The sequence below is a fragment of the Heptranchias perlo genome, chromosome 40 (assembly GCF_035084215.1).
Source record: "Heptranchias perlo isolate sHepPer1 chromosome 40, sHepPer1.hap1, whole genome shotgun sequence".
Classification (NCBI taxonomy): Eukaryota; Metazoa; Chordata; class Chondrichthyes; order Hexanchiformes; family Hexanchidae; genus Heptranchias; species Heptranchias perlo.
Window position 1 is genome coordinate 7,392,338 of NC_090364.1, and position 24,141 is coordinate 7,416,478.

General features: G+C 49.1%; 1 protein-coding gene across 1 annotated transcript in view; it reads right to left on the minus strand.

The window, feature by feature from the left end:
* LOC137305629 (proline-rich protein 12-like) overlaps positions 1 to 23,885 on the minus strand; it is a 58,953-nt gene extending 35,068 nt beyond the window's left edge. Inside the window, exon 1 of the mRNA XM_067974506.1 lies at positions 23,543 to 23,885. Within this exon, the coding sequence (XP_067830607.1) occupies positions 23,543 to 23,637 (95 nt within the window). The 5' untranslated portion in view covers positions 23,638 to 23,885. The remainder of the gene's footprint in view (positions 1 to 23,542) is intronic.
* Positions 23,886 to 24,141: the final 256 nt, after the last annotated feature.

The window sequence follows — 24,141 nt, forward strand, 5'->3', positions numbered from 1 at the left end:
GTATCAGATTCACTTAGTTTCTACGTCTGATCCCTTTTGTTTTGTTCTGTCCTCCTGGTTGACTGGGATGAGCAGTTGACCTGATGCCCGGGTATGTTTCATGTTAACGAGAACTATCCGTGTGGATTCAAACCCCACTCCAGGGACCTGAGCACAGAATCCAGGCCGACATTCCCAGTGCACTACTGAGGGAGTGCTGCATTGTCGGAGGTGCTGTCTTTCGGATGAGACATTAAACCCATCTGCCCTCTCAGATGGACGTCAAAGATCGATCGGCACTATTTTGATGAACAGCAGGGGAGTTCTCCCCGGGGCCCTGGGCCAATATTTATCCCTCAACCAACAACTAAAAAAAAGTTATTCGGTCATTACCACATTGTTGTTCGTGGGATCTTGCTGTGCGCAAATTGGCTGCCACGTTTCCTACATTACAACAGTGTCTACATTTCAAAAAGTACTTTATTGGCTGTAAAGCGCTTTGGGACATCCTGAGGTCGTGAAAGGCGCTATATAAATGCAAGTTCTTTCTTTACCACACAAGGGAGAGTCCATCCTGACATTGACAGTCCACCAAAACTGTGCCCCTGGCCAGCTATTCCCACGTACATGGCATCACCAAAGATGCAGCAGTCAGGCTCCCTCCATGGACCAGTGGGTAGAGGCACAGTCCAGCTTAGCACTGAGCCAAGCTGAGTCAATGGTTCCAGATTTGATACCAGTCCGTGCTGAGTTAGCTGAGCCCAGGCGACAGGGGCACTAGGACAATTGGGCTCAGTGCCCTCAGATTGGTGCTAGGCGGAGGGAGGAATCAGCTAGGGTGCCTGACCCTGGTCGAGATCCAGTGACTACATATGGTCACGGACATCGGGCGAAAGAAGGAAGCGTTTGTACTTCACTTTACGACATTTCTTAGAGATGCTTTGAGCACGATGAACTCCTAGAACTGTTACATGGGAAAGTGCACAGCAATCATCTCAATCATCAGCAAAGTGATGGAAGGTGTCATCGACAGTGCTATCAAGCGGCACTTACTCACCAATAACATATTCACCGATGCTCAGTTTGGGTTCCGCCAGGACCACTTGGCTCCAGACCTCATTACAGCCTTGGTCCAAACATGGACAAAAGAGCTGAATTCCAGAGAGGAGGTGAGAGTGACTGCCCTTGACATCAAGGCAGCATTTGACCGAGTGTGGCACCAAGGAGCCCTAGTAAAATTGAAGTCAATGGTATTCAGGGGGAAAACTCTCCAGTGACTGGAGTCATACCGAGCACAAAGGAAGATGTTAGTGGTTGTTGGAGGCCAATCATCTCAGCCCCAGGACATTGCTGCAGGAGTTCCTCAAGGCAGTGTCCTAGGCCCAACCACCTTCAGCTGCTTCATCAATGACCTTCCCTCCATCATTAGGTCAGAAATGGGGATGTTCGCTGATGATTGCACAGTGTTCAGTTCCATTCGCAACCCCTCAAATAATGAAGCAGTCCGAGCCCGCATGCAGCGAGACCTGGACAACGTCCAGGCTTGGGCTCATAAGTGGCAAGTAACATTCGCGCCAGGTAAGTGCCAGGCAATGACCATCGCCAACAAGAGAGAGTCTAACCACCTCCCCTTGACATTCAACGGCATTACCATCCCCAAATCCCCCACCATCAACATCCTGGGGGTCCCATTGACCAGAAACTTAACTGGACCAGCCATATAAATACTGTGGCTATGAGAGCAGGTCAGAGGCTGGGTATTTTGCAGCGTGTGACTCACCTCCTGACTCCCCAAAGCCTTTCCACCATCTACAAGGCACAAGTCAGGAGTGTGATGGAATACTCTCCACTTGCTTAGATGAGTGCAGCTCCAACAACACTCAAGAAGCTCAACACCATCCAGGACAAAGCAGCCCGCTTGATTGGCACCCTATCCACCACCCTAAACATTCACTCCCTTCACCACCGGCGCACTGTGGCTGCAGCGTGTACCATCCACAGGATGCACTGCAGCAACTCGCCAAGGCTTCTTCGACTGCACCTCCCAAACCCGTGACCTCTACCACCTAGAAGGACAAGAGCAGCAGGCACATGGGAACAACACCACCTGCACGTTCCCCTCCAAGTCATGCACCATCTCGACTTGGAAATATATCGGCCGTTCCTTCATCGTCGCTGGGTCAAAATCCTGGAACTCCCTTCCTAACAGCACTGTGGGAGAACCTTCACCACACGGACTGCAGCGGTTCAAGAAGGCGGCTCACCACCACCTTCTCAAGGGCAATTAGGGATGGGCAATAAATGCTGGCCTCGCCAGCGACGCCCACATCCCATGAACGAATAAAAAAAAATCCCACCAACAATGAGGTGAACCACCAGCTGGTCACCATTTCCAGCGGTGTTGGTTGAGTGAGGAATGTTGCTGCTCTTCTTCAAATAGCACAATGGGATTTTGTACGTCCGCCTGAGAGGTCAGACTGGGTTTAATACTTCATCCGAAGGACGGCACCTCCAACAATGAATCACTTTCTCCGTACTGCACTGGAGTGATGGAGTGGGGTGTGCACGCACAATGTATTGACTCAGGAGCAAGAGTCCTACCAACTGAGCCAAGCTGACACTCGTAATGCATCTACCTCCCATTTCTCTTGCTAGTCTTTCTTGGTGCTCTAACGTGTCTCCCTCCTGCCTCCACTATCTTGATCCATTAATTGCTCCTCCATTGGCGGCCGTGCCTTCAGCTGCCTAGGCTCTAAGCTCTGGGAATTCCCTCCCTAAACCTCTCTGCCTCTCTCTCCTCCTTTAAGATGCTCCTTAAAACCTACCTCTACTATCCTCTCTAATTCCCTCCCATCTCTCTAATCTGTGGCTCCTTCCCGCCTAGCCTCTCTAACTCTCCATCCTCCGTTACTCCCTCCTGCCTTTTTGCCACGGTCTCTGTAACTTCCTCGCACTGTCCCGCTACTGCATGGTTCATCTGGGCTATTTTTAGCCTGCTGCTGAGATGTAATCCCATGGGAATTTTTATTCGCTGAATACATGCACAACCTGTGCTGGCTGAGGGGGCAATGCCAGCCAGGAAACAGGGCGAACTCCCTGCTCTTCTTCAAATAGTGTCATGGGATCTTTGCCTTCCATCTGAACAGGCAGATGGGGCCTCAGTTTAAGGTCTCCAACTGAAATCTGGATCAGGCTCAATTATCGAGGCCCTTGCTTCTGAACAATCTGCCAACACTGTCCGCACAGGCTCATACAAAAAAAAACCCAGCAACTTGCATTTATATAGCGCCTTTAACATCCCAAGGCGCTTCACAGGAGCGATTATCAAACAAAATTTGACACCAAGCCACATGAGAAGATATTAGGACAGGTGACCGAAAGCTTGGTCAAAGAGGTAGGTTTTAAGGAGCGTCTTAAAGGAGGAGAGAGAGGTAGAGAGGTTTAGGGAGGGAATTCCAGAGCTTAGGGCCTAGGCAGCTGAAGGCACGACTGCCAATGGAGAAGCAATTAATGGATCAAGAAAGAACTTGTGTTTATATAGCACCTTTCACATCCACAGGATGCCCCAAAGCGCATCACAGCCAATGAAGTACTTTTAAAGTGTAATCATTGTTATGTAGGGAAATGCAATTTGTGCAGAAAGGTCCCAAATGAGATAAATGGCCAGTTAATCTGTTCTGATTGAGAGGAATAAACATTGGCCGGGACACTGGCAGAACTTCCCCCTTAAGTTCTTCTTCAAATCGAGCTACAGAAGCTTTCGCATGTGCCAATAGTGGGGGTGAAAGGACAACGGAGATTCCAGTCAAATGAAGGCGAGAGAAAATAAGGAAAAACTAGGAAACAACAGAGGCGAATGCAGCAGATTTGAAATTAGAACAGAAGATGTAAGCGAAATACAGTGGATCCAGCAGTAGCGAGGAGTAAACACACATCAACACCAGGCTTAGACCCACCTTCATTGGGCTTTGATAGTTTGACGAAAGAAAGAACTTGCATTTATATAGCGCCTTTCATGACCTCAGGATGTCTCAAAGCGCTTCACAGCCAATGTAGTAGCTCTTGTAATGTAGGAAACGCAGCAGCCAATTTATGCACAGCAAGATCCCACAAACAGCAATGTGATAATGACCAGATAATCTGTTTGAGGTGTTGGTTGAGGGATAAATATTGGCCCAGGACACCGGGGAGAACTCCCCCTGCTCTTCTTCGAAAAAGTGGCCGTGGGATCTTTTACGTTCACCTGAGAGGGCAGACGGGGCCTCGGTTTAACATCTCATCTGAAAGACGGCACCTCCGACAGTGCAGCACTCCTTCTGGGAGGGTCAGCCTAAATGACATGCTCAAGTCTCTGGAGTGGGGCTTGAGCCCACAACCTTCTCTAATGGAATACTGCGGCCCTCATCCAGAGAAGACCCATCTCACTTCCCCCCGCCACCAACCCCACCCCCCCGCCTCCCCGGGCTCAAGGCCAAGCAGAATGTGGGATCCAGAGAGAGTGGCCTGCTTCGTGCCAGAGTCCATCGGTCACAACATCAAGAGTTGACTGTTGCTCGTCGCCTGTATTAAGGTTGGAGCAACACTGTAAGAGTTTGCAGTCATCTGCACGGGCTAAAAATGACCGTTGGTGACATTAACAGACAAATACTTCACACATTACTGAATTCTTGTCCTACGTCTATCCCAGGAGCTGCTAATCACACCTTAAACACAATGTGCCATCAATCCAGGATGTCAGACTCTAGTACCAGCAGTGAGGCTTTACAGAACCACTTCTTCTGCCTGTGGACTATCTCCCGCCTATAGGTACCCCACCCCACCCCCGAGTCGTCATAGACATGAACTCTGCCCCTCACACACAGCAGTTTACACGTTGAGTTAATCATTGTCCAGCACGCCAATGGCTGCAAGATGAGCGTCCCGCTTATTGTGCTGGTCTGCTGGATTCAACCCTCTGCGCTGAATAGCCTCGTCTCAGCAGGTACACCGACTGGCCTCCGTATCCCGGGCTCCAGGAGAGAAATCCGCCACGGTTCCCACTATCCGGTGACGTCCACTGCAAAATACACGTCTGCAGACGGTGAACGAGGACAGGATCGGACTGGGCTCAATTGCTCACAACGGTCCGGTGGCTGATCGATAAAGGACGAGCAAACGTGCATTTATATCGCCACTTTCACAACCTCAGGACGTTCCAAAGCGCTTTACAGTCAATGAGGTTATTTTTGAAGTATAGCCAACGTTGTAATGTAGGAAACGTGGCAGCCAATTTGCGCACAGCAAGATCCCACAAACAGCAATGTGATAAATGACCAGATCATCAGTTCTCTAGTGATGTTGGTTGAGGAGAACTCCCCTGCTCACTAGCTTACACATTTGGTAAGATACCAGATGGCTGCGATGCCCGTAGAACTGCAGTCCACCAAAGGTCAGGAGAGGAATAAAACTGACCCAGGACAAAGACTGTAAGATCTTTAAGCAGTTACACCAAGGACAGGCATTAATTTACATTATAAGAGTAATGTAAGCTGAATTCTCTAGGAAGGGGCACTGAACTTGTAACCAAAGGTCTAGAATCACGTCAAGAACACAGACAAACCAGTCAGCTGACCTCAGCTTGGCCATGTGACGCCACAATTGGGCACAGCGCCCTGGGTTAGGGAAGGGAAAGTCATTCCTAGTCTCCTACACAGCAATCCCTATCGGATATATACGTTAGGTCACTCCAGGTGACGGCACGATCAGGCTAGGAATTCCTCCACAGTCGAACAGCCCGCAGAAATTGAAGGTCGAGGCTCGAGCACGGATGACGGCCAGTCGCGGGGTGAGGCGTCAGAAACGTGAATAGTGCCTGTGGAACAGTGAGGGAGTCAAAACCTGCAGAGGAATGAGTCAATCTGGCACCACGTGTACAAGGGAAGATCTGCATTTCCCTTATCGCATCTCTCAAAAACATCGCCAAGCACTTCACATGCAACAAATTACTTGGTTGCAGGTAAGCACAGAGCAAGATCCCACAAACAGCGATGAGATGAACAACTAGTTAATCTGTTTTGCTGGGTTGGGTTGAGGGAAGAATGTTGGCCAAGGACACCTTTGAACAGCAACATCCACAGGCCCCGTCTGACAGGCGGGTCATGGTCACGGTTTGACATCTGATCTGAAGAACAGCACCTCCAACAAAGCCTGGCATTACCAGCCGAGGTTATGTGATAGAGCAGAGTGTGAACCCCCAATCTTCTGACTCGGGTGAAATAGGCGACCGTCTGAGCTAAGCTAACACTTACAATACATCCTTTCCCCATATGCCTACTCTTTCATATTCATTCTCGGGATGTGGGCAGTCGCTGGCGAGGCCGGCATTTATTGCCCATCCCTCGTTGCCCGGAGAAGGGGGTGGTGGGCCTTGTTCTCGAACCGCTGCAGTCCGTCTGATATTCTTCATAGCGGTTTGATACAACTGAGGGGCTCGCTGGGCCACTTCAGAGGGCAGTTAAGAGTCAACCACCGTTGGTGTGGGACTGCAGTCACATATAGGCCAGGTAAGGACGACAGGTTTCCTTCCCTAAAGGGCATTCATGAACCAGTTGGGTTTTTACGACAATCTGACAGCTTCCTGGTCACTTTTACTGATCACAACTTTTCATTTCCAGATTTTAAAAAAAACAGAACTCAAATTCTCAAACTGCCATAGTGGGACTTGAACTCACGTTCTCTGGGTTATTAGTTACAGTGACATAACCGCTACACTAACCGTGCCCTATACTATTCTGCCCCCAACTGCTCTTGCCTCCTGCGTCACCCTCCTGCCTCTGCTAGCCTCTCTCTAACCTGCTGGCCCCTTTCTAACTCCTCCTCTGCTGGCCCCTCTCTTAAATCCCTCCCGCCTTTCCGCCCCGGTCTGTAACTCCCACACAGCTCCATGGTCTAACTGGGCTATTTTCAGCCGGGTGCTGTAATGTAATCCCACAGGTAATTTTATTTGCTTAATAACGAGTCACTAATCTGGGTCCTGACTCACAGACGCACATTTCACGACATCTGTGCAATAACAAATTAGTTCCATGTTATTAGCGTAGTCTTAATCAATGAGCTTGTCTGCGTCTGTCTGTCCGTGCGTCCGTCTGCATTGCTGTCTGACTGTCTAGGTGTCTGCCTTAAACTGCCTCTGCGTAGATCCCGCAGGAGGAAAGAGGCTTTATGTTTAAACAAATATTCATTCAGAGCTCCCCAAAGGGGCCAGGTTGAAAAGGCACCTCCTGGTGCCTTACAGAGCTGAGCATCCCGCATTTGGTTCTGGGTCCAAGCTAAGCTACCTGATCGCAGGCTGGCACCCACAGACTAAAGAGGGGACAGTCAGCCAGAATTCCAACTGTTTACGATCGCTACCCTGTAGCTCCCTGCTAGAAAATGTCCATCTGTGGATCTGGCTCAGCCATGATGGCTTCCACAGTTGATCAGCCGACCAAGACTCACCACCCAGGTTTGCGATATGGGTGAAGTATTAGAGGACGAACTGCTTTACAACCAATGAAGGACTTTTGAAGTGTAGTCACTGTTGGAATGTAGGAAACACAGCAGCCAATTTGCGCACAGCAAGATCCCACAAACAGCAACGTGATAATGACCAGATAATCTGATTTAGTGATGTTTGCTGAGGTATAAATGTTGGCCAGGACTCCCCTGCTCTTCTTTGAATAGTGGCCATGGGTTCTTCTACGTCTACCTGAGAGGGTCGATGGGGCCTCAGTTTAATGTCTCATTCGAAAGATGGCACCTCCGACAGTGCTGCACTCCCTCAGTGCTGCACTGGGAGTGTCAGCCTGAATTATACGCTGACGTCTCTGGAGCGAGACTTGAACTCATGACCTTCTGACTCAAGAGACAGGAACACTGCCAACTGAGCCATGGCAGAGTCGAACAGGAGACTGAATGAAGTCTGTGATCCCTGATTTAATTATACCCTGGCCCTGTCACCCCACCTCACCTGAAGACTACATTCGGGAGACTCCCTATGTCCAATATGAGTGGAGATCCACTAGTTTGTACATCCAGGTGATCTCCCTTTACCCCACCCATCCTCTGTCATAAACTGGATAGCCAGGTGGTGAAGGATTGAATTCTAGACCCTGATCTTCAGTTGCTTCCAAGCCTTTATTCAAAAAGATCCACATCGTGCATCCCCGAGATAAGCTCCCTCCTATAAATGGACACAAGACAGTCCCCAATTGATACCCGCCACCTGAATACAACTAACACTAATTGATATAAATCACATGAGCCGCGCCTCCAGCCAAACTGTTCCAGTACAGCGACAACGCTGGCATCTACCCGACAATGTGGAAAATTGCCCAGGTATGTCCTGTCCACAAAAAGCAGGACAAATCCAATCCGGCCAATTACCGCCCCATCAGTCTACTCTCAATCATCCGCAAAGTGATGGAAGGTGTCGTCGACAGTGCTATCAAGCGGCACTTACTCACCAATAACCTGCTCACCGATTCTCAGTTTGGGTTCCGCCAGGACCACTCGGCTCCAGACCTCATTACAGCCTTGGTCCAAACATGGACAAAAGAGCTGAATTCCAGAGGTGAGGTGAGAGTGACTGCCCTTGACATCGAGGCAGCATTTGACCGAGTGTGGCACCAAGGAGCCCTAGTAAAATTGAAGTCAATGGGAATCAGGGGGAAAACTCTCCAGTGGCTTGAGTCAAGCCTAGCACAAAGGAAGATGTTAGTGGTTGTTGGAGGCCAATCATCTCAGCCCCAGGACATTGCTGCAGGAGTTCCTCAAGGCAGTGTCCTAGGCCCAACCATCTTCAGCTGCTTCATCAATGACCTTCCCTCCATCATAAGGTCAGAAATGGGGATGTTCGCTGATGATTGCACAGTGTTCAATTCCATTTACAACCCCTCAGATAATGAAGCAGTCCGAGCCCGCATGCAGAAAGACCTGGACAACATCCAAGCTTGGGCTCATAAGTGGCAAGTAACATTCGCGCCAGATAAGTGCCAGGCAATGACCATCTCCAACAAGAGAGAGTCTAACCACCTCCCCTTGACATTCAACGGCATTACCATCGCCGAATCCCCCACCATCAACATCCTGGGGGTCCCATTGACCAGAAACTTAACTGGACCAGCCATATAAATACTGTGGTTACAAGAGCAGGTCAGAGGCTGGGTATTCTGCGGCGAGTGACTCACCTCCTGACTCCCCAAAGTCTTTCCACCATCTACAAGGCACAAGTCAGGAGTGTGATGGAATACTCTCCACTTGCTTGGATGAATGCAGCTCCAACAACACTCAAGAAGCTCGACATCATCCAGGACAAAGCAGCCCGCTTGATTGGCACCCCATCCACCACCCTAAACATTAACTCCCTTCACCACCGGCGCACTGTGGCTGCAGTGTGTACCATCCACAGGATGCAGTGCAGCAACTCGCCAAGGCTTCTTCAACAGCACCTCCCAAACCCGCGACCTCTACCACCTAGAAGGACGAGGGCAGCAGGCACATGGGAACAACACCACCTGCACGTTCCCCTCCAAGTCACACAACATCCCGACTTGGAAATATATTGCCGTTCCTTCATCGCCGCTGGGTCAAAATCCTGGAACTCCCTTCCTAACAGCACTGTGGGAGAACCTTCACCACACGGACTGCAGCGGTTCAAGAAGGCGGCTCACCACCACCTTCTCAAGGGCAATTAGGGATGGGCAATAAATGCTGGCCTTGCCAGCGACGCCCACATCCCAAGAACAAATAAAAAAATATATAAGTAACACCCTCCACCCTCGAACAAGAATACAACCTAGGACGTGTCCGTAAATCATAGAAACATAGAAAATAGGAGCAGGAATTTGTTGGTCCATCCCTCGTTGCCATGAGAAGGTGGTGGGCCTACTTTTTGATACAACCGAGTGTCTCGCTAGGCCACTTCAGAAGGTCAGTTGAGAGTCAATCAACATTGGCGTAGGGACTGGAGTCACGTAAAAGCCCAGACCGGGTAAGGACGGCAGGTTTCCTTCCCTAAAGAACATTAGTGAACCAGTTGGGTTTTTCCGACAATCAGACAGCTTCATGAGACCAGTTTTATTTTTTATTTCCAGAATGCAACTTCTGAAATTACCATGGTGGGATTTGAACTCTCGTTCTCTGGATTATTAGCCCAGGCCTCTGGATTAATAATCCAATAACATAACCACTACACTACCATACCCATACAGTATATAGTAGTTTAACACACTTTATACTGTCCAAAGCATCAAAGAAAGCCAGTCGTTTCCTGCTTGTTTTCTGACAATAACTTGCTCGAGGACAGGAACAAGCAACTGCCAATCTACAGCATCATCCCCAACCCCGCCCCCGCCCCAAAACTAAGCTTAGGGTGTATGCCTATTTGGACCACTTTCCCCAAAGTATCTTGAGCAATGGCCTAAAAGGGAATGGCCAGGTTAAAACATAATTCCATCCTCGTAGCTAAGCATTACAACTGAGCTCCAGACCTCACACCATCAACGAGCAATGCCACGGGAGATCACCTCGTAGAAAAATAAAATCACACTTAAGGAATTACACTCTAATGTTGTGCCAAAACGCTTCCTGTGCGATGCTCTTAATTTATCACCTCAAGTTGCTGCCATTATAACCCGCTGGTGACAGGCCTGCAATCACTGACACTTTCACCCGTGTTACATAACAAAAAATGCTCTCTCTCAACAACAACAACTTGCATTTATATAGCGCCTTTAAAGTAGTAAAACATCCCAAGGTGCTTCACAGGAGCGATTATCAAACACAGCTTGACACCGAGCCACACAAGGAGATATTAGGACAGGTGACCAAAAGCTTGGTCAAAGAGGTAGCTTTTAAGGAGCGTCTTAAAGGAGGAGAGAGAGAGGCGGAGAGGTTTAGGGAGGGAATTCCAGAGCTTAGGGCCTAGGTGGCTGAAGGCACGGCCGCCAACGGCGGAGCGATGAAAATCAGGGGATGAGCAAGAGGCCTCTCCAGACACAACCCAAATTCAGAAGGAGAAAATCCAGAATTACACTGCTGGATGGTTTTTTTTCTCGTTCAAATGGTTCAGAGCATGAATATTTCACACACTCACCGTGACATTTACGGAAATCTTCGCGGTGACACTGACAAATGTGACAGTACTCTCACATTCCAAATGAATTAAGATTCTTTATTTAAGTCGAACTGATTCAAATAATTAAACTATGCTCCCCCCGATGGTCTAGTTGGTAAAGACACTGTCCTGTGAAATACTAAACTGCACGGGAAAGTAGGCCTCAGGCTCCGATGGTGTTGAGTTAGCTCATCTCACCCAGTCCAAACACCCTGATTGACTGTAGCACCTCCGGGCTAAAGGGATCGAGGGAAGGAGGGAATCAGCCAACGTTCCCACACCCGATCCTGTCTGGTGACTCCAGCTGCAACGTATCTGGTCACAGGATTGGGCTTCCCTGTGATGCTCCAGAGCCGCACAACCTGACAACTCTCGCACCTGAAGAATGGTCATTTGGCCACGGTACAAAAGTCCTCCCTTCAGAAGAAGAGGGTATTGGAGACAAAGAAACGAGACCCAGGGAACTGGGTGATATCAGCATTTAGAACACCGTTCTTTCACCTCCTGGACCCGGGGTCCAGTCCAGACAAATGGAATGACAGTTTCCCCTTTGTGCTGCTACACAAAACGAGTCGGGAGCACCCTCAGTTGCATTCAATAATTAATTGGAATCTCACTCATACAAACTGCAATCATTTGTGTGTGAAATGGAAATGACAAAACTCCTTTCAGAAGGGGGATTTTTTCTGAAGCTGAAAGTGAACTTTACTCCGTATCTAACCCTGTACCTACCCTGGGAGAGTTTGATGGGACAGTGTAGAGGGAGCTTTACTCTGTATCTAACCCTGTACCTGTCCCGGGAGAGTTTGATGGGACAGTGTAGAGAGAGCTTTACTCTGTATCTAACCTGTGCTGTACCTGTCCCGGGAGTGTTTGATGGGACAGTGTAGAGGGAGCTTTACTCTGTATCTAACCTGTGCTGTACCTGCCCTGGGAGAGTTTGATGGGACAGTGTAGAGGGAGCTTCACTCTGTATCTAACCCGTGCTGTACCTGCCCTGGGAGTGTTAAACACTGAAGGGGGATACAGCACTGAGCAGCAGCTTTGACAGCCCTCCCGTCGATAAACACACAAACATAACATTTAAAACAGGGAATTTAACAAACTAGTTTTATTGCACCAACTTTCTCCGCTCTCCTGTAACGGCAGTGAAATACTGGAACAGTATCCTCCAGCAGGACTCGCGTGTCTGTGACCGAGAGCGACTGATCGACACATGCCCAGTCCAAGCGCAATTAAAGCAGCCGACTACCGCCCTACCCCAGATCAGAAAACTCACCTCAGACCAGCCACCAACCTTGCAATCTCAGTCTATGTGATTCAAGCTACTGAGGAGGGGGAGAGCCACAGGTGGGGAGTTTTTGGCCCTTGAACTGCATGGCTGATTTTCTTTCAAAGCATTCCACTCAAAAGCAGAGACAATCCTTCTATTGCATAGAATGTACAGCACAGAAACAGGCCATTCGGCCCAACTGCTCTATGCTGGCGTTTATGCTCCTCATGAGCCTCCTCCCTCCCTACTTCATCTCACCTTATTGACATATCCTTCGATTCCTTTCTCCCTCATGTGTTTATCTAGCTTCCCCTTTAACGCATCTATATTAGAGCAATAAAGCTGCCAGGAGCCATTTTATGAGTCAAATACTAAAATAAATGATTGAAGAATAATTTTAAATACAAATATGAACAATCCCGCCTCTATGCCACCCCCGCCTCCACCGTCTTCAAAGAGTCACCGCCCTCTGGATCAAACCGTCGAGTCGCTGCAGCCCTTCAAAAGGGAACTTGACAAGTTCCTGAGAGAAGGCAATATTTCCAGTTCGACAGACTGAAGTTCCCAGCTCGCCCTCGTTGTGACGGATTATGCAGGAAACTTTGCGCCATCGATCCCCACAGTGAGTCGCAGAGGAATTTCCCCCAGAGTTTTTCCCGCATCGGCCACAGGTATTATTTTTTTTTAAATCGGGACTGGGTTTCACCTCTCCCGGGAGATCTTGCAATCAGGAGGATGAGAGAATGGTGCAGGAGGTACCATCGCCGATTGGATGGGGCCGACTTGAGTGGTTTCTGTGTGAATGTTTGTGTCTCTTCTCGTTCGTTCCTGCTCATTTTTTAAAATTTCGATCCACAGTATTATCATTTTTAAATCCTTAAATTCCTCTATTTATTTACTTATTTCTGCTCTTGGTGCTGGAGGGAGGGGAAACGATCGGAAAATTCAATGGATGGATGACGAGATGGGCCAAAGGGCCTTCCTCATCTACACTTAACTTTGTGTTTCAGACTGTTCGCAACCTTGTCCCCTCCATCACCGAGACAGCTTACCTCCACCTGCGTAACATCGCCCGGCTCCGCCCCTGCTGAAACCCTCACCCGTGCCCTTGTTACCTCCGGACTCGATTATCCCAATGCTCTCCTGGCCGGCCTCCCCTCTTCCACCCTCCGTAAAATTGAGCTCATCCAAAACTCTGCTGCTCCTATCCTAACTCGCACCGAGTCCACCCATCGCTCCTGTTCTCGCTGAATCTACATCGGCTCCCAGTCCAGCAACATCTCGATTTTAAAATTCTCATCCTTGTGTGCAATTCCCTCCATGGTCTCCCTCCCCCTCCCTCCCTATCTCTGTAACCTCCTCCAGCCCTACGTTCCTCCAACTCTGGCCTCTCGTGCATCCCCCACTTCCTTCGCCACACCATTGGCGGCCATGCCTTCTACCGTCTAGGCTCTAACTTCTGGAATTCCTTCCCTAAACCTCTCTTAAAAGGAGAGGGGTAAAGACACCCCCCCCCCAAACTTAAAACCGACCTCTTTGACCAAGCTATTGGCCGCCTGTCCTAATATCGCCTCATGTGGCTCGGTGTCAATTTTGGTCTGATTACACTCCCGTGAAGCGCCTTGTGTCGTTTTTACCAAGTTATAGGTGCTATATAAATGCAAGTTGTTGGGATCTATTTACTGTTTCTTTACTGATTATCTAAGCCGGTCCCTCCGTCTGTTCTGGAGGTGGGACCCACATTGTCCAGGACTGGCCAACACCTGGAGGCTGAGGAGGTGATGTCTTTATCTGTGAGCAGCCCATCTTCCATGGTGTCTGTGGAGAGTCAAACTCCGTTGCTGGAGTTACCTCACTGCAAGGAACGACTCACACCCAGTGGGTCAGTAGATCTTTGCACCGCCCAGTGTGGAACTGAACCAAACAAATCAAAAGGAGGTTTGACGGCCAGGCTGTGCAGGCAGAGAATTGTGGATCAAGGCACCATCTGGTGTAGGACTAAACCATACAGACCAGAAGGTCCGGGTTTGATTCCTTGGCTGATTTCGGCCAGATTGGTGGCAGCAGAGCAGAAATTGGACTCAGTGCTCCTGGGGTAGGGAGGAGGGGGAGCACAGGGCTGCCCACCGACCAGCAGCCCCCTGCAGACATGTGTAGATTCCGGGTGTGATGCCCACCCCAGTCAAATAGCCTGCTGACACTTTATGGGCTCACACCACAGGTACAATCCGCAATGTGCTGAGTCAACTAGGCCGGTGGTAGAGGCGTTACTTTGAGGCTCAGCATCCCTGGGGTAGGGTGTGAAAAGTCATCCCCTGCTTCCAGTCCTGACCGCTATCCTCTGGGTTTAAGGTGAGGATAGGGTAAAGAAAGAAAGACTTGCATTTATATCAAGCCTTTTACAACCTCAGGATGTCCCAAAGCACTTTACAGCCAACAAAGTACTCTTTGGAAGCGTAGTCACTGTTGTAATGTAGGAAACATGGCAGCCAATTTGTGCACAGCAAGATCCCACAAACAGCAATGTGATAATGACCGGATAAACTATTTTTAGTGATGTTGGTTGAGGGATAAATATTGGTCATGACACCCCCGCTCTTCTTCGAAATAGTGCCATGGGATCTTTTACGCCCTGAGAGGGCAGACGGGGCCTCTGTTTAACGTCTCATCCGAAAGACGGCACCTCCGACAGTGCAGCACTCCCTCAGTACTGCACCGGGGTGGGTGGGGGGTGTCAGCTTGGATTATGTGCTCAAATCGCTGGAGTGGGACTCGAACCCGCGACCTTCTGACTCAGAGACGAGCGTGCTACCCACTGAGCCACGGCTGACACAGGGTAAGGCGCAGGAGTAGCCTTCCAACACCTACTGTTGAGGCTCACACAAATGGCCAAGTGGGGCAACAAGGGACAAAGGGACATCCAGTACCTGTAGATTCAGGGAGAGAAGGAGGGGGGAAAGTTGGCAAGAGGAAAAAACCTTCCTGCAAACGATGCCCCATAGAGACATTCATTTCCAACACATACAGCCAGGTTGGGAGGGGGCTACCAGGGCACGTGTCCTGGGTTTAACCCGGCGGCACGATGATTCGGACGGCAATGGCAGCTTTTATTCCCACAATGCAGCAGGAGACGGAAAATGGTCTATTGCCGAAGGAGGCGGCAGTTCGCTCGCGTGCCCCAGTTCCACGCTGCCCGTCAACGTGAAGCAGATTAGGCGCCAGCCAGCCACGCGGGATCACGGTGAGCAGAAGTGGATGAGGAGCCTCAGCAGCCTGTGCTGCGGCGACTCAGGACTCAGCTCTCGGCCTCGTTCATTTGTTTTTTTGGCAGGTTTCGTGGGCTGTTTTCACAGAAGCGTACAGCACAGAAGGAGGCCATTCGGCCCATCGTGCCTGTGCCAGCTCTTTGAAAGAGCTATCCAATCAGTCCCACTCCCCACCGCCCCCCCCGCCCCGCCCTTTCCCCAATAGCCCTGCAAATTTTTCCTTTTCAAGTATTTATCCAATTCCCTTTTGAAAGTTACTTTTGAATCTATTTCCACCGCCCTTTCAGGCAGTATATTTCTTGCTGTATAAAATAAATTCTCCTCAGGTCGCCTCTGGCATTTTTGCCAATTATTTTAAATCTGTGTCCTCTGGTTACCGACCCTCCTGCCAGTGGAAACAGTTTCTCCTTATTTACTCTATCAAAACCCCTCATAATTTTGAACACCTCTATTAAATCTCCCCTTAACCTTCTCTGCTCTAAGGAGAACAATCCCAGCTTCTCCAGTCTCTCCATATAACTGAAGTCCCTCATCCCTGGTACCATTCTGGTAAATCTCCTCTGCATCCTCTCCAAGGCCTTGACATCCTTCCTAAAGTGTAGTGCCCAGAATTGGCCACAGTACTCCAGCTGCGGTCTAGCCAGTGATTCATAAAGGTTTAGCATAACTTCCTTGCTTTTGTATTCTATGCCTCTATTTATAAAGTCTTGTGTGCTTTTTCTTTTAAAATAACTTTATCAATTTGTCCTGCCACCTTCAAAAGATGCATACAGGCCACAAAGTCTCTCGTTCGTGCTCAGTTATCCAGTCCCAGCGGGGCTGTTGGTTAGGACTACAATTGGCCTCCAAGCTCGGGGATCCAGTTTCCAGTGAACATTATGGGATATTTTCTTGGGGTTTTTGGTGCATCTCGTGGGACTTTTTCCCTGGGTTCTTAGGGAATGATATCTGGGGTGTGTGTGTGAGAGAGAGAGAGTGGGGCGGGGGGAGGAAGAGCGAGAGCAAGTGCACGCACGGGGGAGCGAGCGGGGGGAGGGAGGCACCAGCGGCGGGAGGGACGGGCGAGCGAGGGGGTGTTTTTAGAATGTGGTTTAGGACCGCGTGACTGGATAGGACGGAGATTGAGGGGCGGGGGGCATATTTCCTTTGGTGGGGGGGGGGGGGGGGGGGGGGGAAGAGTCCAGAACAAGGGGGCATAACCTTAAAATTAGAGCTAGGCCGTTCAGGGGTGATGTCAGGAAGCACAAAGGGGAGTGGAAATCTGGAACTCTCTCCCCCCAAAAAGCTGGGGGTCAATTGAAAATTTCAAAACTGAGATTGATCGATTTTTACTAGGCAAGGGTATTAAGGGTTACGGAACCAAAGCGGAGTTATTGAATGGCTGAACAGGCTCGAGGGGCTGAACGGCCTCCTCCTGTCCCTATGATTCGAAGTGGAACTTCTGGCTGATTTCCCTCCTCCCTAATCCCAGACCTCCCAAACATCAGCCCAGGTGAGATCAGATAACTCAGCACAAACTGGGGACTTCCCAGTCTGTATTGACGAGTGCTTCTTTGGATGCTGGTGGATTAAAAACCGATCACAGGATAATTAGATGGGGAAGGTAATTCGGCCCATCTTAATTTACCCATCCAGAGGTGCCCCCAACTTCCCCCCGCTATTGCAGCATCTGTTTCTTAAATGATTTCAGGGTTTTGACCCCTCTACTCCCTGTCTTCACAAATTGATCAGTTTCTGTGTGAGGTAGAACTTCCTGATATCAGTATTATTATAATATATAATGATACCATATCATAAAAAGGATATAAAGGCACTGGAGAAGGTGCAAAAAAAAGATTTACAAGGTTGATACCAGAACTGAGAGGTTATACTTATCAGGAAAGGCTGAACAGGCTGGGGCTCTTTTCTCTAGAATAGAGATGGCTGAGGGGTGACTTAATAGGGGGGGGTGGGGTGTAGAAGTGGGGGCGTTGTCACAGAAGGGGGAAATCAGCTAGGGTCCCTGCTCTTGATTACGATCCAATGACATGAAAGCAAATGCATGTGGGTGGATGTCCGGCACGGCTGCGAAGTTCTCCATAGTCGAATAGCCTGCCTGCACTTACAGTGCAAGTGTGCAGATGAAGAACAGTTGCTCGGGGTGAGGTTCCACACATGCTGCATGTGGAACTGTACCTCAGCAAGATTCAGCACCATCAGGAAAGGAAGGGATTAAAAATTGATTTTTTAAAAAAAATTAAAATTAATAACTTAGAGCAAGAAACAGCCTCTCCTCTTGTTATTCCTACCTCTGATCCACAGGCAGCGACTTCTGACCTGTGGCAAACTGCATCGCAGTGAAGTTGGTCAGAAGAATACAGCCAGGCAGTTAAAATAAAAGGACTTTTAAAAACTGCACTATCTGCTCTGAAACAAGACTGGATCTCACTGTCTGCCTCAGCCTTGTCTGAAGATACAACAATCCGCAGCATAATAAAGATAATTCACACGTACAGGTACGGTGGTGTAGTGGTTGTGTTACTGGGCTAGTAATCCAGAGAACAAGATCCCACCTTGGGTAATTCGAATTCTGTTTTAAAAACTGGAAATAAAAAAAATCAGTTAAAAGTGACCGTGGAGCTGTCGGATTGTTGTAAAAACCCAATGTCCTTTAGGGCAGGAAAGCTGCCATCCTTACCCGGTCCGGGCCTAGACGTGACGCCAGTCCCACCCCAGCGTGGTTGACTCTGTCTAGAAAGCCACTCAGCCGGCAATGGGGGATGGGCAATAAATGCCAGCCTTGCCAGTGCGCAACCCGAGAATGAATTCTTTTTTTAAAAAAGAGGCGCCCATCAGCTTCGACACGAGGCCGTGTTGGTGGGCAATGTTCTTTAGGCTCTCCGCACCCCCCCATCCCTTCCTGAGATTCTCTTGCTTTTCCCCTCCCTCCCCCCCGCCGAGTAAAGATTGAACTGCGCTCAATAAAGAGTTCCCTGTTCACCCACTCCCCCCACCACCTGCAGTCACCGGGTTAAACCTCATAAATCTCCCAGGGGGATTCTCGCCGCACCTGCGCTGTGCTTTGGATGTTGCAGACTCCCCTCGCTGCTCCAGTGCACTGGGGAGGGGAGTGCAGTCAGGAGGTCTGCCTGCAATATTGGAAGCCAGAGATCTGGCACAGGTGATCTTGGATCCATCAGGACACTTGGAAGGAATCTGGGGTAGTGGGTGGGGAGGTGAGGGAGGGGGGGGGGGGGGGGAGGGAGGGGGGGGGGGAGAGGGAGGGAGGGAGGGAGGGAGGGAGGGGGGAGGGGCGGGAATCTCTCGACCAGACACTCCACAGTCAGTGGGGAATTTTAGCAGTGAAGCTTTGATATAGGTGCAAGAGGGGAAGAACACACACAGAGTTCAGTCTGCTGGTTGACCAGAGTTACCATTAGATTTTTGTTGGGTAAGGGTATCAAGGGATATGGGGTCAAAGGCAGGTAATTGGAGTTGTGTTACAAATCAGCCATGATCTAACTGAATGACTGAACAGGTTCGAGGGGCTGAATGGCCCACTCCTGTTCTTATATTCAACACTCTTCCAGGGCAGTGACTGACTGTCGATAGAACTTTACAGCACAGAGGGAGGCCATTCAGCCCATCGTGCCTGTGCCGGCTCTTTGAAAGAGCTGTCCAATTAGTCCCAATCCCCTGCTCTTTCCCCATAACCTTGCCAATTTTTTTTCTTTTCATACATATCTAAAAATCCTTTTTGAAAGTTATTATTGAATCTGCTTCCACCTCCAGCACGTGAGTGCAAAAGACAAGGCTGAAGCGTTTGCAACCATTTTCAGCCAGAAGTGCCGAGTGGATGATCCATCTCGGCCTCCTCCCGATATCCCACCATCACAGAAGCCAGTCTTCAGCCAATTCGATTCACTCCACGTGATATCAAGAAACGGCTGAGTGCACTGGATACAGCAAAGGCTATGGGCCCCGACAACATCCCAGCTGTAGTGCTGAAGACTTGTGCTCCAGAACTAGCCGCGCCTCTAGCCAAGCTGTTCCAGTACAGCTACAACACTGGCATCTACCCGACAATGTGGAAAATTGCCCAGATATGTCCTGTCTACAAAAAGCAGGACAAATCCAATCCGGCCAATTACCGCCCCATCAGTCTACACTCAATCATCAGCAAAGTGATGGAAGGTGTCGTCGACAGTGCTATCAAGCGGCACTTACTCACCAATAACCTGCTCACCGAAGCTCAGTTTGGGTTCCGCCAGGACCACTCTGCTCCAGACCTCATTACAGCCTTGGTCCAAACATGGACAAAAGAGCTGAATTCCAAAGGTGAGGTGAGACTGACTGCCCTTGATATCATGGCAGCATTTGACCGAGTGTGACACCAAGGAGCCCTAGTAAAATTGAAGTCAATGGGAATCAGGGGGAAAACTCTCCAGTGGCTGCAGTCATACCTAGCACAAAGGAAGATGGTAGTGGTTGTTGGAGGCCAATCATCTCAGCCCCAGGACATCGCTGCAGGAGTTCCTCAGGGCAGTGTCCTAGGCCAAACCATCTTCAGCTGCTTCATCAATGACCTTCCCTCCATCATAAGGGTAGAAGTGGGGATGTTCGCTGATGATTGCACAGTGTTCAGTTCCATTCGAAATTCCTCAGATAATGAAGCAGTCTGTGCCCACATGCAAGCAAGATCTGGACAACATCCAAGCTTGGGCTGATAAGTGGCAAGTGATATTCGTGCCACACAGTGCCAGGCAATGACCATCTCCAACAAGAGAGAGTCTAACCACCTCCCCTTGACATTCAACGGCATTACCATCACCAAATCCCCCACCATCAACATCCTGGAGGTCACCGTTGACCAGAAACTCAACTGGACCAGCCATATAAATACTGTGGTTACAAGAGCAGGTCAGAGGCTGGGTATTCTGTGGTGAGTGACTCACCTCCTGACTCCCCAAAGCCTCTCTACCATCTACAAGGCACAAGTCAGGAGTGTGATGGAATACTCTCCACTTGCCTGGATGAGTGCAGCTCCAACAACACTCAAGAAGCTCGACACCATCCAGGATAAAGCAGCCCGCTTGATTGGCATCCCATCCACCACCTTAAACATTCACTCCCTTCACCATCGGCTCACAGTGGCCACAGTGTGTATCACCTACAGGATGCACTGCAGCAACTCGCCAAGGCTTCTTCAACAGCTCCTCCCAAACCCGCGATCTCTACCACCTAGAAGGACAAGAGCAGCAGACACATGGGAACAACACCACCTCCAAGTCACACACCATCCCAACTTGGAAATATATCGCCATTCCTTCATCGTCGCAGGGTCAAAATCCTGGAACTCCCTTCCTAACAGCACCGAGGGAGAACCTTCACGACACGGATTGCAGCGGTTCAAGAAGACGACCCACCACCACCTTCTCAAGGGGCAACCAATGATGGGCAATAAATGCCGGCCTCGCCAGCAACACCCATATCCCGACAATTCATTTTTTAAAAAACCCTTTCAGGCAGAGCATTCCAGATCACCATAACTCACTACATAAAAAGAAATTCTCCTACTCTCCCCTCTGACTCTTTTGCCACAAATAACAGACACCATATATCAGTCTCCCTAGGTGAATTGGACACTAAGTGACTGAATATATGTGACCAGTTACAAGCCTGCTATGGGATAGGGGCGTGTTCAAAACTCAAACTTGAGTTAAGGTGCTTTTTTAAAATCGTATTGCTGTTTCTTTCTAGGGAGAGACACCTTCTTTGTCTCATCGTCTCCCGTTTACATACAGTTTCAGTGTGAGGCCCCCCGTTGCTGAATAACTGCAAACTCAGCAGACCGGCTCCTGGCATCTTAATTTCACTCGATCCAACTGTACTTGTGTCGACCCACTTCGTTTCTGGGGGGGTGGGGCGCGGAGGGGGGGCGATGATGCAATAATTTTCCTGAACGTGGCGCCTTAACACCACAGGCTGCAGCCAGCAGATAGAGACCAGTGATTTCGGAAAAGTATAATCCCTTTATTGGCAGCTGGGGTCGATGGCTCCAATTAAAGGGGCAGAGCCGCACTCTGAACTCGAAGGCGTAGAACGATGCGGCCATTCGGCCCGTCGTGCCTGTGCCAGCTCTTTGGAAGAGCTCTCCAATTAGTCCCAACTCCCCCTGCTCTTTCCTCTGCAATTTTCTCCCCTTCGAGTATGTATCCAATTCCCTTTTGAAAGTTATTATTGAATCTGCTTCCACCGCCCTTTCAGACAGTGCAGTAAAAAAAATTCTCATCTCACCTCTCAATTTAATTTAAACTGTAATAGTTGTAAAATATATATTTTTTTTAAATGGCAATAATCTCTCAGGAATCCCACACATTTATAATACACCAATCCTGCCTCTATTTATCCATTATTAAGTTATTTCCAGTTTTCAAGGCAAAGTTGTGTTCAGTTTCAATATTAATAGCTCGTAGGCCCTGATCTCCTTCTCTTCTCAACCCTGGTCCATCAGCAATCGCGGAGCCAGGCCTCAGAGTGGCGGTCTGCAGGAGCGAGCACATCACCTGAAGGCAGAGTTTCTCTGGGACACAGAGGGTGCCCTCTGGTACTTCACCCAGTGTGGCCGCTTTCCACGCCCGAGCCCAGACCGCGACTTGCCAGCCTATCCGACCGCGGGGGGCATCGCCGCGATCGCGCCCCCCACCCGACATCTCCGTGCGGTATTTTGCAGAAGGAGTCGGTCAGCGTGCAGCGATGAGCAACGGGAAGCCCGCCTGATGTTCCCCCCCTCCTCAATTCCCCCGTTTCTCCCCCCCCCCCAACAAAACCCAGCGGCACTGAGGTCAAACAACCTGGAAACTACTAATGCACCCTGGCTGAGGCCCATCTGACCTGGTCTGTGTGAGCTTTCTAGTACCAATGGCTCCTGAAATTGACCACCTCAACAAGAAACTTACAAGAACAGGTAGGCTCCTCCCTTGTGTGTGTCTCCCCCTCCCCCCAAACACAGGGGAGGGGGTCAACAAAGAGACTGCAATTTCACCTTCAAAAATAATCCAACTACCATTTTAACTACAAACCCTTGTTCCGATTTGCCCATTCTCTCACCAGCAAGATAAACAGGTCGAATTTTGTAGCTCGGAAGACACCTATTAATTAATTCTCTCCCCCAGCCCTTCTAAAACGTTAACTGCACAACTAAAATTCTGAAAGTACAGTATTTGAGGCCAATTGGGAAGCAGGCGGGAGGGAGATTGTACTTCCAAGGCAGACACATATTGCAATGGGGCCTAGCACAGATAAATCGTAAGACATTTTAAAACACAAGGAGGGAGGGAGGGTTGCATGTGCTACAAATTGTAGCAATTTAAAAACACACACACACACAAAAATCTTAGAAAGAAACACTGGGGTTGTAGTGTTTGGGAAGAGGATGGGCACAGGGAAGCTCAAGGGGGCCAGGCCGGGCCCCGACGCTTTATTATCAATAACATCCAATTTCACTCGCGTCTCTTTCTCTCCCTTTGATCAGTTTCCAGCCGCTTTCAGGCGCTACATTGTATCGCTCGTTTGTTGCAATTTTCTTCGCCCCCTTTTTTCTTCCCCTCTTTCGCTTTTTTTTTAATGCATTAAAAGCCCTTCATTCGATTCCTTTTTTTTTGTGTGTGTGTGTGTGTGTGTTACATTTGATAAATATATAAACCCCCCCCTCCCCTTTCGATCGTTTGTTAACTTTGCATTCGTTAAATTGTAACCGATGTTCAACCAGCGAGTTGCAACCGACTCCCAAAAAGAAACACCCCCCCAATCCTAGATCCCAGATCCACCGGCTTTCTTTTAAGGGGGGGGGTGGGTGATTTTTTTTTTGGAGGGGGGGGGGGGAATGAAACGAAGGCTCTTTTTTTTTACCTGGCTTTCACTCCTGACGTGGTTCTATCGTAGCTCCATCCTTGCCCAGTGCCCAAAGGATCCCCGAAACCTGAAGCAGGATAGTTTCTATCCATTAAATTCACTTTTGAGCTGTCTTTTTCTTTTTAAATTGTTGAGTCTAGATTTTTTTTTTTTGCAAGCGTTCAGAGACGGTGCTGGATTACACGTCCCCGGGATCTGATTGATTTAATCTGATGCTAAATTATTTTTCTTTTTTTTTTGCTTAAAAAAAATTTGCACAGTGTGTGTTATATATATATATATATATTTTAAAAAATCTTGCAGGGGCACTCACGGTGCGGCCATGTTTCAACCGCTCTCTCTCTCTGCCTGTCTGTGATCTCAATACCCAGAATACATTTCAGAGAGAAAGAGAGAGAGAGGGAGGGGGGGGAAAGGATTAGATATTTGAGAGCAGTAAAAGGGGACACACACACACACACACACAAATATTCAGCCAGCAGCAAACAACAAGAAAAAAAAACACACACACAAGCCAGAATGCAAAAGGGAATTGAGATAAATACGTGCATTCAAATACAGAGTAAGGAAACGAAACGGAACTGCCAGACGTGTTG